Source organism: Malaclemys terrapin, chromosome 14 (genome assembly GCF_027887155.1).
Source record: "Malaclemys terrapin pileata isolate rMalTer1 chromosome 14, rMalTer1.hap1, whole genome shotgun sequence".
Lineage (NCBI taxonomy): Eukaryota > Metazoa > Chordata > Testudines > Emydidae > Malaclemys > Malaclemys terrapin.
In genome coordinates this window covers 8,967,826-8,986,042 of record NC_071518.1, presented here as the reverse complement: position 1 = coordinate 8,986,042, position 18,217 = coordinate 8,967,826, and the positions used below count along the sequence as shown (strand labels likewise).

The window sequence follows — 18,217 nt, the reverse complement described above, 5'->3', positions numbered from 1 at the left end:
CTCAAGTTCCATAGCCTCCTCACCCAGAAGCCCAAGAACGGGGCGGGAGGGCTTCCGGGCACCCAACCACTCCACCCCAGAGGACTGCCCAACCAACAGAAAGCTAGCATTCAATAAGTTTTGAAGTGCAGTGTGGCCTTGTCCTTCCCTCCTCATCCACCCCTCCCGGGCTACTTTGGCAGTTATCCCCCCATTTGTGTGATGAATTAATAAAGAATGCATGAATTTGAAACAACGACTTTATTGCCTCTGCAAGTGGTGATCAAAGGGGGGGGAAGGAAGGGTGGTTAGTTTACAGGGAAGTAGAGTGAACCAAGGGGCAGGTTGTCATCAAGGAGAAACAAACGGAACTTTCACACCGTAGCCTGGCCAGTCATGAAAGTGGTTTTCAAAGTTTTTCTGATGTGCAGCGTGCCCTGCTGTGCTCTTCTAACCGCCCTGGTGTCTGGCTGCATGTAATCAGCGGCCAGGCAATTTGCCTCAGCCTCCCACCCTGCCATAAACGTCTCCCCCCTTACTCTCTCAGATATTGTGGCGCACACAGCAAGCAGTAATAACAATGGGAATATTGGTTTCGCTGAGGTCTAACCTAGTCAGCAAACTGCGCCAGCGCGCTTTTAAACGTCCAAATGCACATTCTACCACCATTCTGCACTTGCTCAGCCTATAGTTGAACAGCTCCTGACTACTGTCCAGGGTGCCTGTGTATGGCTTCATGAGCCATGGCATTAAGGGGTAGGCTGGATCCCCAAGGATAACTATAGGCATTTCAACATTCCCACTGGTTATTTTCTGGTCTGTAAAGTAAGTCCCTTGCTGCAGCTGTTCACACAGACCAGAGTTCCTAAAGATGCAAGCGTCGTATACCTTTCCCGGCCATCCCACGTTGAAGTTGGTGAAACATCCCTTGTAATCCACCAGTGCTTGCAGCACCATTGAAAAGTACCCCTTGCGGTTTATGTACTGGCTGCCTTTGTGCTCTGGTCCCAAGATAGGGATATGCGTTCCATCTATCGCCCCACCACAGTTAGGGAATCTCATTGCAGCAAAGCCATCCACTACGACCTGCACATTTCCCAGAGTCATTACCCTTGATAGCAGCAGCTCAGTGATTGCATTGGCTACTTGGATCACAGCAGCCCCCACAGTAGATTTGCCCACTCCAAATTGATTCCCGACTGACCGGTAGCGTCTGGCGTTGCAAGTTTCCAGAGGACTATTGCCACTTGCTTGTGAACTGTGAGGGCTGCTCTCATCTTGGTATTCTTGCGCTTTAGGGCAGGTGAAAGCAAGTCATAAAGTTCCATGAAAGTGCCCTTACGCATGCGAAAGTTTCGCAGCCACTGGGAATCATCCTAGACCTGCAACACTATTCAGTGCCACCAGTCTGTGCTTGTTTCCCGGGCCCAGAATTGGCGTTCCACAGTATGAACCTGCCCCATTACCACCATGATGTCCAAATTGCTAGGGCCTGTGCTTTGAGAGAAGTCTGTGTCCATGTCCTCATCACTCTCGTCACCGCGCTGCCGTTGCCTCCTTTTGAAGTTTCTGGTGCTGCATATACTGCAGGATAATGCGCGTGGTGTTTACAGTGCTCATAAGTGCCGCGGTGATCTGAGCAGGCTCCATGCTTGCTGTAGTATGGCGTCTGCAGGAGAGCAGAGTGGCAGAGGAAGCGATCGTTCGATGACGATGGTTTGCAGCCCTACTGCACTGTCTGCTGCCAGCAGCACCCAGGACACAACAGCGGCGGCTGAGCTGAGCTGGCTGCACGCTTGCCGTGGTATGGCGTCTGTACGAAAAAGAGGCATGAAACGATTGTCTGTCGTTGCTTTCACGGAGGGAGGGAGGGGGGCCTGATGACATGTACCCAAAACCACCCGGAGACAATGTTTTTGCCCCATCAGGCATTTGGAGCTCAACCCAAAATTCCAATGGGCGGTGGAGACTGTGGGATAGCAACCCACAGTGCAACACTCCGAAAGTCGACGGTAGCCTCAGTACTGTGGACACACTCCGACTTAATGCGCTTAGTGGGGACACACACAATCGACTCCTATAAAATCGACCTAATTTCGTAGTGTAGACATACCCAGAAAGAGACAAACAGAACTGGCTCTAATAACCTTCTATGCCCCATCTTGCCAATAACCTACCCAAAATCATATAACAGAAAGGGGAGGAATGATGTGAGTGGAGAAGAGGGGCCACAGAAGTCATCATACAAAATAAATAAATAAATAAATAAAATGAGAGCATAGCCCTTCATTTTAAATGCTGTCAAATTTCATAAATTCTAGTACTGAGCCCTTCTCCACCTATTAGTTATGCAGACATGTTAGCAACATTTTGTCTCAGTTTATTAATGCTGCTTAAATGGCCTTTTATTAAATATCATCCCTTCCCCTCAATATCTTGCAGAGTTAAATTAGGAAATCAGGGTCTTTGGCCAGGTATCTACGTGCAAGGTGACATCAGCAGTCCTAGTTGATATGAGGCTGACATAAAAAAAATCCTACTGCACACAAAGGAGTTGTTCTTACCAAAAATGTTCTGAAGCTGACAAACAACAATGTTCAATTAAGTAATGTTTAAATGCTTACAAAAAGATTTTTTGAAATGTTATATTTTTTTCTTATCCTTTCAGTAGACATACTGATCCTTTGTGCACCTGGGTGTTTATGTTGTCAGCATACCTTTTTACACTAAAGTAAACGAAGCTATGCTTTGATCTTAAACAAGAAATGTTGCTGAAAATTCAGGACAAGAAAAAGCTTTTGATTACTGAGTCCGCTCCACTATTTTCATTGAATATAGCCAATGTAACAGGCTGAGCTTCTGATTTTGTAAGACTGGAAACACAATACATCTGTTTAAAAACAAGTGATCTTAATCTACAAGAACTGGTTAGAATTAGCCTGTTTGAAGTTGGTTAGAAATCACAGACTGATTAGTGGGGTGCCATTCATTCAGACCGAGTTTCAGAACAAAAACTGGATTTAAGATGATAATACCTTATTTTGATTGCTATGATTCAAAAAAATTATTTTAATATAAATGCTCCTGGTATCCCGCTGAGTAAGCCCCTTTCTCTCCTTGCTCCCCCCCCTAAAAATTACCATATTTCATACTGAAAATTAAATCTTTTCAGGATATAGTGTGCTCTATGAGAGAAACATTCATAAAATATAATAACTAGTAAACTGTGATCATTAAGTTGCTAGTTTATTGATTTAAAGCATGTATTCATCCCAGGAAAGACAATATGCACCTAGAAATGTCATTACTATGACATTTTAAATATGTATTATTCCTTCACCTGCAGCTTTAATTTCCTTTAGGAAGCTAGTATATTCTGTTTCTCCAGTTGAGAGAAGAAGGAAATCATGACTGGCACTTTTGGCACCACAGAAAAGAGAAAGGACAAGTAGATTGATAATTTTTGTTTGTCCAACATTATTGGATATGGACCTATATTTTCTTGACTTTAATGAGTCAAAAGGCTTCCATTTATAAGAGTCTGGCCTAACATTAGTTCTGTATTACCTAGAGCTCCAATCAAGGCAGAGGACCCAGTTGTGCTAGGTGCTGAATAAAGAAAAACTAAACTCTCTGCCCCAGACAGATGCAATAAACAAAAAAAGCGCGAGGTGCAAGGTAACAGTAGAACAGTTATGCATAACTAAGAAAGCCAATGGGACAAACGTGAACAATGTTGCACTGAAACATGATGTTCTATTTTAGTGTCAGCAGTATGTTGCATAGATCCTTTTGTTATTTAAAAAACAAACAAACAAAAATGTTGACATCCTGAAAGTGAGGTTTGCAGGACTACTTCATCACCCTGCAAATGTGAGACGGTCCCAGAAATACTAGGATGGGTAGAAACTATTGCGGGTGTAGTTTAAAACACTATGAAACTCTTGGAGAGCACAGTAACAAATGATACTCAGTGTTTCTAGTGGGTTCCTGCAGGGATTAGTTCTTGGCCCTACGCTCTTTAACATTTTTATCAATGACCTGGAAGGGGACATAAAATCATCCCTGATAAAGACTGCAGATGACCCAAAAATTGGGGGAAATGGTAAATAATGAATAGGACACGTCACTGATACAGAGAGATTTGGATCTCTTGGTAAGCTGGGCACAAGCAAACAATACGTGTTTCAATATGGCTAAATGTAAATGCATCTGCCTAGGAACAAAGAGCGTAGGCCATACTTACAGGATGTGGGACTCTATCCTGAGAAGCAGTGACTGTGAAAAATATTTGGGTGTTGTAGCGGATAATTAACTGAACATGAGCTCTCGGTGAGACACTGGCCAAAAGGACTAATCAGGTCTTTGGATGCATGAACAGGGGACTCTTGAAGAGGAGGAAAGAGGTTATTATACCTCTGCGCTTGGCATTGGTGAGACTTCTGCTGGAATACTGTGTCCAGTTCTGGTGTCCACAATACAAGAAGGATGTTGACAAATTGGAGAGGGCTCAAAGAAGAGCCATGAAAATCACTAAAGGATTGCAAATATGCCTTATAGTGATTGAGCTTCTTGAATCTATTTAGCTTAACAAAGAGAAGGTTAAGGGGGTCTCTTGATTACAGTCTATAAATATCCATACATGCGGAATATATATTTAATAATGGGCTCTTCGGTTTAGCAGAGAAAACATAACCCAATACAATGGCTGGAAGTTGAAGCAAGTCAAAGTCAGACTGGAAATAAGGCACACATTTTTAACAGTAAAGGTAATTAACCACTGGAACAGTTTCCTAAGTGTCGTGGTGAATTCTCCATCACTGGCATTTTTAATATCGAGACTGGTTGTTTTTCTAAAAGACAATGTCCAAGAATAATTTTCGGGAAGTTCTATGGCCTGTGTTTTATTGAGGAGGTCAGACTAGATGATCACAATGGTCCCTTCTGGTGTTGGAATCTATTAATCTGGCTTGCCTACAGAATTTTACAAGATTCTTGTGAAATTTCCAGTATTGTAAGATCATCATCATCTGGGACTATTTAAAATTTGAAAAGAAGTCATTAAGAATGGTAGTTCTTTAAGTGTTTAAACATTCCTTCTTAAAAGTTTGGCTGTAGAGGTGTTATGTGAGGAGATAGAAAAGTGCGAAGCAAAATTTCATGATCCAATTAAAGTCTGCAAGTCAACTAGCATCTTGGCACTGCAGAAAAATAGAATAGCTAGAACCCAAATAAGGAAGAGTTGTTTTTACAAAAATAAACAAACAAATAAATAAATAAATAAAAAAGTCAGACGTGGGATTAAAAAGTGGCTTTTCATAGATTCATAGAGTTTAAGGCCCAAAGGGACTATTACATCATCCTGTATATCACAGCCCATGACATTTCTCCGAGTTACCCCTGTATTGAGCCCAATAACTTATGTTTGGAGCAAACATACTTTCCAGAAAGGCATCCAGTCTTGAAAAACTTCAAGAAATGGAGAATCTAACCAATTCCCTTAGGTGTTTCTTCGAATGGTTAATCACCCCCACTGTTAAAAGAGATGCCTAATTTCTCATTTGAATTTGTCTGACTTCAGCTCTCTGACATTGGTTCCTTTTGATACCAGTTATTTTTTAAATGGTTTTCATTCAAAATCATGGAGACAAACCAAAATACTGTTCTGAGGTGGAGAAAGTGAGATGCCTTCTTGTAGTCAAGGAGAATATTTCACTGCAACAGCAAAGTAGTTGATATGGGAGCAGAAACAAAACTCTCCTTCCAGAGCTTCACACAGAGTAAGAATATCCCTATGGTGTGGGAAAAAGGATAAGTGAACACATCATATATATTGTCATTGATTGCCCATGTGGCTAGAATAAGGTACAATGAGGAAGCTTTACAACAAGGCACCAGGAGGAGAAAAAGGTGGTTGTCTGTGAATCTGAAATGTCAAGAAATCAATGAACCTGCTGCATCATTCGTTTAGTACCTTAAAAAGTTTTTACTTTATTTAATGCAAAAAAGCTGAAAGAGGACAACATGCAAATTAAAATAGCGTATCATCTCTTTGCAGCTACACACTGCTCCGTTACATGGCAACTCTGCGAAAATTAGGTCACCTTTCTTACAAACAGCACAATTATGTAGGCGTACCATGCATTTCATTTATGTAATTTAATACTCTTCCTGGTAAAGTACGTTGAAAGACTACTATATATACACACACATTCCTAATTTTGTCACACTGTAATATAAACAATTTTTCTGTACATTAATTCCAAACTTCTTGTGTAAATCTCCATCAAAATCATGCTTTCTCAAGTAATGCTGCATAGCAGCATGTGGCATTTTAATGATGGGCAAAGGAGGCCATCATTCCAACCCCTATCAGAGAAGGCAACACTTGCAACAAACTCAAAATCAACTACTGTTAATTATGTTACATGCAATGATAGAAGAATCTGTCATGATATAATAGGAATATCTGGGATAGTACATTTTCAGCACACTGACCCTTAGTAATCTGGATTGCTAAATAGTGTTTTAGCACCTACATTATTCCACATCTACACAAATGACCCGTCAAACTACCCTGGCACAAGATGCTTTATCTACACAGATAATCTGTGCATCACCACAAAGCCCAAGGAGTTTGGCATATTAGACAGTACTCTGGTGAATACACTAAACACCCTAGACAAGTACTATGCAGCCAACCAACTGTATGTAAACCCAGCAAAGATGCAAGGCAGTGCATTCCATCTCACAAACCAAGTAGCCAAATGTGAACTCAAGGGCAGCTGGCTTGAGACAAAACTTACTCATTCCATAAATCCTATATACCTTGGTGTTACTCTCGACCGCACACTCTCCTTTAGAGTTCATATTGAGAAAACTAAAGCCAAGGTTAGCAGATGAAACAACATTCTCAGCAAGCCAGCTCCCAATAGTCAAGCACCTACCACCCAGTGCAGATCAGCTCTGGACTACATGGTATTGCCTTAAATGACTCCGCACTGGAGTTGGCCAATCTAGAGATGCGATGATCAAGTGATGCTGACACTGTGGCAGAGTCTCAAAATACGAAGCATCTCCTGCGATGCCAGCTGTTAAGCACACATGCTGTTCCAGTGACCTGGGGGACTGCAGTGAGATCACATGTGCACAGACGTGATGGGAAGCAGTATTGAGACACAATAAGAGATCTAAATTACTCACATGAAACTGTCAAATTCTCAGTGCTTTTCCTACAACATTTCTTTATTTAAATAATTTAGTTTCCAGCATCACCAAAAATTTTAAGCACTGCCTGATCAGACTTTTAGGAGAACACGTGTTCTATAAACCAAGTGAAATAGTTCCACATTAAGCAACATTTGCAGAGGGGAGAATATTTTTGTTTAAACAAATGTGGTTTAAACATCTGATCTACAGGAATGACATAGTTCTGCAACAATGACAAGTTAGGTATATTGAGTAATGATTAAATATATTTTCATGCTTCTGTTTTCCACAGAGTGTGACTATTTTAATAAATTTATCTTTCAATTTCTGCCAGAGAATGGGAGTTTACCAATTATGTAAATGTTAATTAAAAGAAATATGGATCTTTTTGTAACTTAACTAGCTACAGAGCTGCCCTAAGTGTACTGTAAAATTCCAGAAAAATTTCGTCCATCCCCTCTGGAATATTCATGACTAAGACATTTGTTTCATTTGAATGAATAGTATTTGCTGCCTCTTCCTTACTAATCATTAGGTGAGCTGACACCTTGACTTGTTCCCTTGGTCACAAACCTTTCTTTTCAAGAAAATCAACATCATTTTGGCCCCTTTGCTATTCATTACATTAAATTTGAGCTGTGTAGTAGCCAGTGGAGCTGCAACAGATTGAGATGTTTTACATTCAATACAGTGCTGCTATACCTATATCAGGGGTCGGCAACGTTTGGCACGCGGCTAGCCAGGATAAGCATCCTGGCGGGCCGGGCCAGTTTATTTACCTGCTGACACGGCAGGTTAGGCCGATCGTGGCCCCCACTGGCTGCAGTTCGCCGTCCCGGGCCGATGGAGGTGGCGGGAAGCCGCGCGGGCGAGGGATGTGCTGGCCGCGGCTTCCCGCCGCCCCCATTGGCCCAGGACGGCGAACCGCGGCCAGTGGGGACCACGATCGGCCGAACCTGCCGTGTCAGCAGGTAAATAAATTGGCCCGGCCCCCTGGCAAGCCGCGTGCCAAACGCTGCCGACCCCTGACCTATATTATTTCTTTCTGAAGAAACCTCAATCATTTTTTTCTTGATTCTACTAAAGTTTGTGATTATCCAATCCATACACAACTTTCTGAATACGACAACAAAAAACAGGTTGTTGGGAAATTTTTTAAGTGCTCTTCTGAAATATTTAGCCTTTTTCATCTTTCTAATAATAAAACTTTCTGGAAAACATAAGCTGAAATGAAGCCCAAGTTTTTCAGTCTGAGGAAATTAAGAACTTTGAATTTCACAAAAATTCTCCCAAAGAGAAAATGTTTCATAAATCATTCAGTTCTTAATATTTTGAACAAGCTTTCAACTCAGTTTGTAGTCTACTTAAAAGGTTACTCTTTTATGACATTAGAACAAATTGAAACGGTAAAACTGATGGAGACCCCATGTGCCATTTAAATCTAAAAAACACTGAATATGCAAATATTTCACTCTCATACAGAGCTTTTCATCGGGAGATCTCAAAGTGCTTTACAAAGAAAAGTAATAAATTGACAAATATTTATATATTGACTAATATTTATGTAACATCCTTCAACACGTATGAATACAAAACATAATTATTGATGTGTGTTGTGAGGTCTAAAATTAATATCAAGTTTTTTCCACTTTACAGTTTGATTTTCAGTTGCTAACAATCTCTCCCCTCCCATCCCATTTTTGGGTTGAAATCAGTCACATCTGTTCTCAGTTTGATTCACTGTTTGGGTTTTTATTCTGTTGTTATTTTTTAAGATTAAGCGAAAAATGTTTCAGTTGTCTGAAAACCAAGAAGGTGAATACAATTCACACAATCCCCTACCATTTTAAAAAAAATAGTTAGTGACCTTTTTCAGACAGCACTGGTATTTCCACAGTGGGGAATATTAGAATCTATAAAGACCTTGCTTCAAGAAATATCTTATTATACTTATTCCATAATGCAAATCCATCAGAAGTATTTCTATTTCCAACACATTGGCAAGAATTTATGTGAAATAATTTTCTCTTGCATACTTCAAACATGAAGGTTTAGGGGTTTTTTGAGAAAAGTGTTCCTTCTGCTCACTTATTTTGTTTTTCCATCAAATATATTTCCCTATTACATTTGATCTAAAAACTAGTCACAGAACACACCAAAGCTCATAGCCATCCATCACAAGGGCTTTTACAAATCATGATTACACAATCAAAATCTTCAATACACTGATACATAAAAGCACAGTGACTGTATTCCAAAATAAACACATTGTTCAGAAGCCCTGTGTACAGATGATCAATTTGTTCCTAAAATTTTCCAGATGCCAATACACAATTAAATTGTAGCTTCGGTATTCTGCCAAATGCTCAGCTATCAGGTTCTCACTAATTCTTACATTTAAACATTTTCAAGATGGCAACATCCAGAACATGGTCATTTCCTTAGGAAATTAAAAGTTACAGAGGCTTGAAATTAAGTGATTTGGAATTAATCAAATATAGTGGAGTGTAAACAAATAAATAATAGTACATATTTTCCCACATTGTCATTATACTCTCTTTGTTTATTCTCCCCAAGGATTATTCTTTAAAATCAAGGCATGAGAATAATATTACAGCCTAACAATATTAATATCTATGGGAATGACACCCAGCAAGTAGAGCAAAACACGGCAATTTAGTTTGGCACTTAACATGAGCAAGCTAAACTTTTAATAAGACAACTTCCTAAGTGCCTGTCTAAAGCCAAAATTAAAATGTTTAATGCTCATAATGCTTGGATTTTGAATTTCTCTGTAACAACACTATGAATCCTAATTAAGGACACTAAAGGATTTCTAGCTGTGTAGGGTCTATTCTCAAAGTTGCTGAGAATCTTCAGTTGTCATTAAAATCAAGGGAGAACACCACTTTGCACGACAGGGTTATAACACTGTGTGTAAATTTCACTCCCCATCTTTTCCAGATACTTTTGTGATTAACTTCTTTAGTCTCCACATCTAGGAAGAGATCGTTACAGTGAAAAACAGGCCTGTTTGCCTCTCTCAGGCATTAAACATCCCTACATTTAAATTGGTAGATTTGCACTGAGACTTTTCAGTACCATCTTGAAAAAAGCAAACGTGACTGTATTTTTAATATTTTAATTTTGTTGAATAAAACATTACTTTTAAGAAGTTGATAACCTAAGTGTCTGATCTAACACCAAGTTCATACCGAAGTTAATCCTGGAACAGAAAGCCAAATTTTTCCAAAACTCACAACAGATTCTGGGCAACCCCTGGGAACATAAGTGCCTGACCACATGCCAAGGTTGCTTAAATATTAACCCAATAAAATGAGAAGTCAGGATTTCCTAATGCCTCTCTCAGTAAGAGTATTGTTTAATACTAAACATTTCTTATACTATTAATGCTTTCACTATATTTTATCTACCTTGCTTACAGTTCAAAGCAATTGTTTAGTGCAACACTATGGATCAATGCATTATTCTTTTGTTTAAATTCTTTACAAAACTAACTGACCCATTAAAGTTCAACTACTTCATGATGTAAAGGATTCTGATTAAAACGGGAGTCAGAATATATGTATTTCTGATAGCCCCAATTTATGCAAGGACTTATGTATCTGTGTGTATATGCTCCAATACCCTATCTCACTAAACTAACACTTCCAAAAATGTTAATTCAGCTTAATAGGAAGAACAGATCCTCCAACAGTTATTCCTAACAGCTACAAGAAAAATAAACTCTTCTCCAAGAGTCTAGAATGGTTAAAGGTGGATGTGTTTGTTACAACAGGTAAAATAGCCCAAATACATTAGTGTTTTCACATGCTATTTCTAAATTCTTATACAATCCATACTGCACATCAATTATTTGGGTTCACAATAGAGTGCTACTCTAATATAAATTAGAGGTGGTTGGGAAATTTTAAAAAAGGGAAGATTTCTGCGTGCACACACATACTCCATTTTTTGATCAGCTCTAATTAGAATAGGAGACACGTTGATCAGTTAGTTGTTCACCTTGCAGTGAAATGTTTGGCAATTTCTTTGCATTGTTACAATGATAAATAAATAAGCTGCAATTACTTTCATGTGAACCTTGACTTATCTGCAATATTCTATTCCATAGTTCTCTGTACTATACCAAAATACTACATTCTAGATGAATGTAGAAACTAAATACCTATACTAAGAGTTCAACTTCAACAGTTTAAAACAATCAGGTAAACAAAAGACATTTTTTAGGAGGAGGAGGAGGAGAAGGAGAGAGTTGAAACCCTGGACTTGGACCACAAGGGGTCTTATTTTACACTTTCTATATCAGCTCCTAAGCTCTTCTAACCTCATTATTTTTAAAATCTGAACCTCAAACATCTAACTTATTAGTTGCCAAAAACAAAGAAGAGGGGTGTGTGTGTGTGTGTGTGTGTATATATATATATATCTATATATATATATCAATGACAAAACATACTATAATGCACTGAGAAAAAAAATCTGTTATGTCGGCTAAGAGGTATTTTGCTAAAGAAAGCTACCAAATGAGTTGAAGAGACGCACATATTTCTTAAATAACAGAAAATCAAGGAGCCAATATTAAGTTTTAGTGCCAATTTACTAAATAAAGATGGGAAAAAGCTTTTTCAGCCCTCAGAAGGTCATCAAAGACTTAATGGGAACCCATGGCAGCTCTACATCTTGAGTAATGAGGCACAGTGACTACTGAAAAGAAAGGACTCCAGCAGGACAATACCCCAAAGTGTAATTTACCACACCTACCTGTAGTTCTTTAACAACTTGTTTGATGAGGTGAGTCCCCAGTTCTACACCCTGAAGTCCCTGCTGAGTCAAACTGATTGAATAGAAAATGGCTGTAGTAATTTTGTTCATATCTTCTGTTTCTAGAGGGGGAACCTCTTTCACTATGGCCTGTGAAAGAACAATTAAAAAATTAGTAAGAGTTCCCATCACCACAAGACTTATTTCATTTTACTACACCTCTATCCCGATACAATGCTGTCCTCGGGAGCCAAAAAAAAAATCTTACAGCGTTATAGGTGAAACCGCGTTACATCGAACTTGCTTTGATCCACCAGAGTGCGCAGCCATGCCCCCCCGGAGCGCTGCTTTACCGCGTTATATCGGGTCGCGTTATATCGGGGTAGAGGTGTACTTTTTAATTTATTAATAATAATGACAGTGTTTCCATTCTCTTACTGTATTCAATCTATTGAGACAAAGTCAAGCTCTAGCACAGTATAAAAGATATTCTAATCATCACATCCCACACTCCGAATCCCCCCCGGTCGTTCCTCTGCCTAGGAGCAGCAGGGACATGTCGCCGCTTCCAGGGAGCCACGCGGAGCCTGCGCCAACCGGACTTTCAATAAAGACCAGAAATGCCAGTTTATAGAGCTTGCCGGTTGGTAAAGTGCCAGATAACACAGCTTTCACTGTACTTTGGGGGGGGGGGGGGAAGGAGGAGGAAGGGACCGACCACCCATTACTGGCAGGTATCATTAACACAACAACCAAAATAGACTTTTTCTTCAATGAACAAAGATTCCTGCCACTTATTCTAAAACTGTATTACAATTCACATAGATCACCTAAATCATTAACTCACTGGAGTTATTCTTGAAAAAATAAGAAGTATCATTAGTAGCACCAAGAATTTAACTTGGATTTTCAAAACGAGAGTTTAACACAGACTTTTGATCCATTCTGAACCAACTTTTTTAAACAAGCCTATTTAGCGATTTAAATATTGAAGTAGGTATGGAATATGCTGATTGTACCTGGATGCTGCTGGAGATTTCATTGGTTAGTGCTACATGCAAGGCTATCAATGGTTCCCCAGGGATTGCACAGTGGGCAAAAAAGTAGCACCTTCTATATGACCCAACTCGACGCTTCATATCAATCCAGTTTCTGACAGGATGCACTGCTTCAGAGCTGAATAGGAGGTTAAAAAATTAAGATTTTCATCTAAAAGACAGAATTCACCCAACCTACTGTATCAACCCAATGCTGCTCCCATTAATGTCAATGGCAACATTCTTATTGACGTCAGTAGGGCAGGATCAGCTTAGAAATGAGAAAATGAAATTCACCCATAAGCTGAAACATAACAGATTTTGTAAAATCTCTCTCACATACACACACGCTGTGTCTGTGTATAGCCTTCTCTGGAACATAAAGTTCCAATTTGCAGTTTGTATTTTACATAGGAGACCAGATTAAATCACTATGCCACTGATTCACTGAATGACCTTGGGTATATCACATCCCCTCCCGCATCAGTTTTCCCAACAGTACAATAGAGATAATATTTGACCACCCTTGTAAAGAACTTTGAAAGCTTTAGATGAAAAGCACTACATTAAGCGCAAAATGGTTCCTCCTAATATTACTGTCTATGCTAATGGAATGCTATTTTCAAATACATTTAAAAATCCAACCTCCTCATCCCATCCTATTGCTAATACTTTTGTTGCATGTGCACAGAATGGTGTCATTTTTTAGAAAAGGAAATCTAGATATCAGTGAAAGGGTTTTATAAATTAATATTTCAAAAGGATTCATGTAATACAGTGAAACAGGAACATGAAGTCTCTCCTCAACCAGTTTTAGTAACTCTATTCAAATCCTTTAATTGATCAGTATCCACAGATTAATCACATATAGTCTTAATTAAACTAAATAACATTTATTTTTGATTTGCAGACCTAGATTGTATCATCATTTTACTTTCTTTGTGTTACAAAGAACAGATGAAGTTGCCTACCCTCACAACTCTTTCTTAGAGATGTTGTTTTCTTGAAAGCTTTTCTTAGAGTTCAAGTATGGCAAAAAAAAAAAATCAACACAATAGAACTTTGATTCACACATTTCCAACTGAATCAATTTTGAATACAGGACAGGAAGATAGAAATAAATATTGTCGATTGTCAAGGCACTTGTATAAACTTGACCTCAATTTACAAGAAAAGCTGTGTTATCCAGCACTTTACAAACTAGAAAGCTCTATAAACCAGCATTTCAGGAGTGGGTGCGGTGTACGGTGTCTGGGAGGGAGTTTGGATGTGGGAGGGTGCTCAGGGCAGGTGGTTGGGATGTGGGAGGGGTTTTGGGGTGCCAGATCCGGGCGGCACTTACCTCGGAAGCTCCCTACAAGCAGCGATGTGTCCGGAGAGGCGCGGCCAGTCGGCTCCGTGCGCTGCTCCAGCTTCGCCCCGAGCACTGGTTCCGCAGCTCCCATTGGCCAGGGACCGTGCCAATGGGAGCTGCGGGGTCGGTGCCTGCAGGAGGAGGCAGCACACAGAGCTTCCTGGCTGCGCCTCTCTGGACAGGTTGCTGCTTGCGGGGTGCCGCCTGAGGTAAGCACTGCCCAGATTTGGCAGCCCGCACCACAACCCCCTGTCCCGAGCCTCCTCCCACACCCAAACTCCTTCCCAGGGCCTGCACCCCGCACCCCCCTTCCTGGCCTCCCAATCCCGAGCCTCCTCCTACATCCAAACTCCTTCTCCCTGAATTAACCGGAATTTTTTCCTTACCCGTTCCCTGAACATGCTGGATAACAAAGCTTTAACTGTATATTTTACACTGGATTCTGCATACTTTAAATTACCACTATACATGACTGCAGAAGAATTACAATAATATTTGATTAGATGTATGGTCTTGGTACACTACACTGACTCCTTACTGTGTAGAGTTCACCAGCAGCAGAACAGACTTGTATGTCTTTTATGGCCATCACAAGAGATATTCTTCTTGGCTCTAAGCATACTCTCCCAGAGCCTACAGCTCTAATTTATGCTGAAAAAGACCGTAAGTATGAATCATCTCACGCCCCAAGGATATTATTTATGATCTACATAATTCTGTTAAAATCAATGTATGTGCTAAATAATATGTGTAAGGTTGCAATTCTTTAATCATACTTTGCAGTATAGCATAGGAATGCAATTTCTTGAGGTGGGATCTACACAAGGGCCTGCAGAAAGGCCAACCCATTGTTCAAACTATATCAACAAACATTGGAAATTCTTGGCACTTACTCACTAATCTTTTGAAGAACTTCACAAGGTGACTGCCAGGTGACTCGCTCCAGGTTTAGGAATCCTGTAGAAAACCATTCTGAAAGCATGCTCTTTAGCATGCCATTCATCTCCTTGAAACAGGAAGAGAAAAACTGACTCATTACTTTGAATAAACTGGGTGCAAGATAAACTGGGACAAGGCCATCTATCTATTTCACTAAGGATTTTTTGTTTACTTTTTACCATTATCACACTGAAAGTTTTAAGCAAGTTACTGGGTCCATTTGAGAAAGCTAATTGCAAATCATCTGAAGCTCGAATAAATAGAAATCCTTATAATCTAGGACTAAAATAAGGAAAATGTTTACAAGATAGTATGCAGACATTCTCTACGGTGCGCTGCAGATTAGAACCCAAAAACAGTTAAGTTGAAAAGGACACACCAGAACAGCATCTGAGTGGTCAGTAACACTGACAAGAACTGAATCTCAAATCGCACATTTGCTCAGATGCATCAATTTGGATGCCAAAAACAAATCAAGAAGGTTTTCAGATTGAATGTCTCGTAATATTCTGTCTCAATCTCTGCTGAATACTAAGCAGTTCACATATCAGGAAGGTTATTAGCATTAGATCAGTATTATGGTCAACATTCATAGATACCACTTGTCAACCAGGTTTAAAAAGAGTAAGATACTCTAAGCAAGCAAGCAAACCACTGAAGAATTTTTAAATCACTTGCATATTACTCTTTGTTCACTACTGTTTTTGCAAGTGTTTTAACCCCTCTTCACTGCTGGCTGCACAAAGAATAAAATGGCAAAGTATGTTCTATTCCAATGCTACCTATAGCGCTGACAAAGCAGGAAAGACCTTTTCTGTATTGTTACCTCCAGGACCAAGATTACATAGGTCAGGTGAAAAAAGCTTAGCTGAGTCTGCTTGTAAACCTTGGCAACCCAATTCTCTACACTGGCAGTTAGCATAACTCACACATGGATGCTTCTGCTTTAGACAGATGCCCCTCGAAGAAATGGTAGCGAATAGAGTTCACAGATATCCCAACTAGTTTATCAGTCCCTGAAATGTTGTAGTATATCAGCACACTGGCCTCTAGGGAAACAGAGTAAAACTCTCTCTGATGTTGCAACAATTGAGTTTGTTCCAATGTATTGCTATACTCTGCCTGACCTTCAGAGTATTCTGTATTGCAGTCAGTAACCAGGTTACCAGAGGGAACCCCCCCCCCCACACACACACACACACACTTCATTCATTCTTTGGTGCTGCTCTATTGTGCCTAAAGGAACGCTTTAAAAAAAATGAATATAAATGAATATAAAATAAACCACCACACCGTTTTCTAGATCACTAGCAAACAGATATTTAATCATCAGAAATCACTTAAATACAAGAGGTGCTCACCAGTTTCATGTCACGACACACATTAAACAGCACAAATAACTTTGCATGCCAAGTTACAAGATCTTTAGTTGTGATGTACTACGTATTAGTGTCCCTCTGTATTCCCCGTTAGAAGCTGAACATGATAAAAATAAGCTATCAAAAGAGAAGATTCTGCAGCATAAAGAATAAATCTCATTATATATATATATGAATGAATGAATGAATGGGTAGGTTTGATTTATTCAAACAACAAATGTACTCATACCCTGGCTGTGTAAGGTCTGCAAAGACTTCCAATGAACAATCAGAATTCAAGTGACCTGTATCTCAAGGAGGATAAATTTAAGACAGCTATCTCTTGGACCACATACGAGCACATTGTTGAGGAGCAGATGTAATTATGTACATTGACTATTCCATGCAAAGTTTCATTGCCACAATTATGGAGGCAAACTCATTCCTGATATAGCTCCAGTCACTTCAAGGGACTTACACTCTGGATGAATTTGCCCCACAGTCTCCTTCAAAAAGATCCCAAAACTACTTCAAACACAAAAAATAATTTTAGAAATAGTAGTTAATAAAGCTGGCATGTGTAGGATATTTGCATCTCATTTTTTATATATTTTGATTTTATATTTATAATCACCCAGTGTACGTTACCAATGCCTAATCAGTTATTAAATATGCATATTTTGGTTGTGTCAAGAGATTTTAATCAGGACTTCAATGTACAAAACATTTTATAAACATAGTAATTGGCATGGTCCCTGACCCAAATTACTTGCATTTTAAAATGGGAATCAACTTATGAAGGGTGTGGGTTGAGGAGACAAATCTCATTTTATATAAATATTAATTTTTTTATTGTGTAAATTATGTAATATTAGCTTTCCCTAACTACCCATCAGTCACCTGCAAGATGGCCTCTGAGTCTAGCAATAAATTGTTGGCAAGTTTCATGTGAGCACCACGGCAAAACAGATCTTGAAAAATTACATAAAAGAGAGGCTAGCAGTTTTATAGATCAGGCCAGGTAGGAGATTACAAACTGAACATAAAGCACACCTCTTGAACTCCTGTCGCTTAGCTTTAGGATCTCGCATCACTGATCTGAGAACAAGTGCCAGCATGTCTGCACCTAATGGCCCCCAAGTTTTCTACTACTATCTACCAACTATGAACTAACAATTAACTTATCTAAAGGCAGGCACTTGGAAACTGTTTCCAGAGAGTTAGGTCGGACACTCAGCCAGTGTTCCTGGTCTGCGCAATACCACACAGTTTAATGAAACCGAGGCACTTGGGGCTCTCTTTTTATATCCTTGCCTGCAGAACATTTGGGGCCCTGAAGGAGGGTGCATGGGTGCTCCAACAGGTGCAGATTTTAGAGGTTTCCATTAATCCTGCTACATCAGCAGCACATCTCCCATTATTGGGAACGTACAGAGGCCTACTTGAAGAATTTCAAAATTATACAGTAGTTACCTGCAATTCAACTGTTCAACTGCCCCTGATCATTCTCTTTCGCCTCAGAAAGGTTAGACCTTGGTCAAGATGGTCCAATTTGA

At 39.6% G+C, this 18,217-nt stretch overlaps 1 protein-coding gene across 1 annotated transcript in view; it reads right to left on the bottom strand.

Moving 5' to 3' along the window:
- The window catches only part of MLYCD (malonyl-CoA decarboxylase), a 55,082-nt gene that overhangs the window by 18,731 nt on the left and 18,134 nt on the right, over positions 1-18,217 (bottom strand). Inside the window, exons 2-4 of the mRNA XM_054048938.1 lie at positions 15,258-15,370; positions 12,993-13,149; positions 11,974-12,123 (exon numbers count right to left, since the gene is read on the bottom strand). Coding sequence (XP_053904913.1) covers positions 11,974-12,123; positions 12,993-13,149; positions 15,258-15,370 — 420 coding nt within the window. The remainder of the gene's footprint in view (positions 1-11,973; positions 12,124-12,992; positions 13,150-15,257; positions 15,371-18,217) is intronic.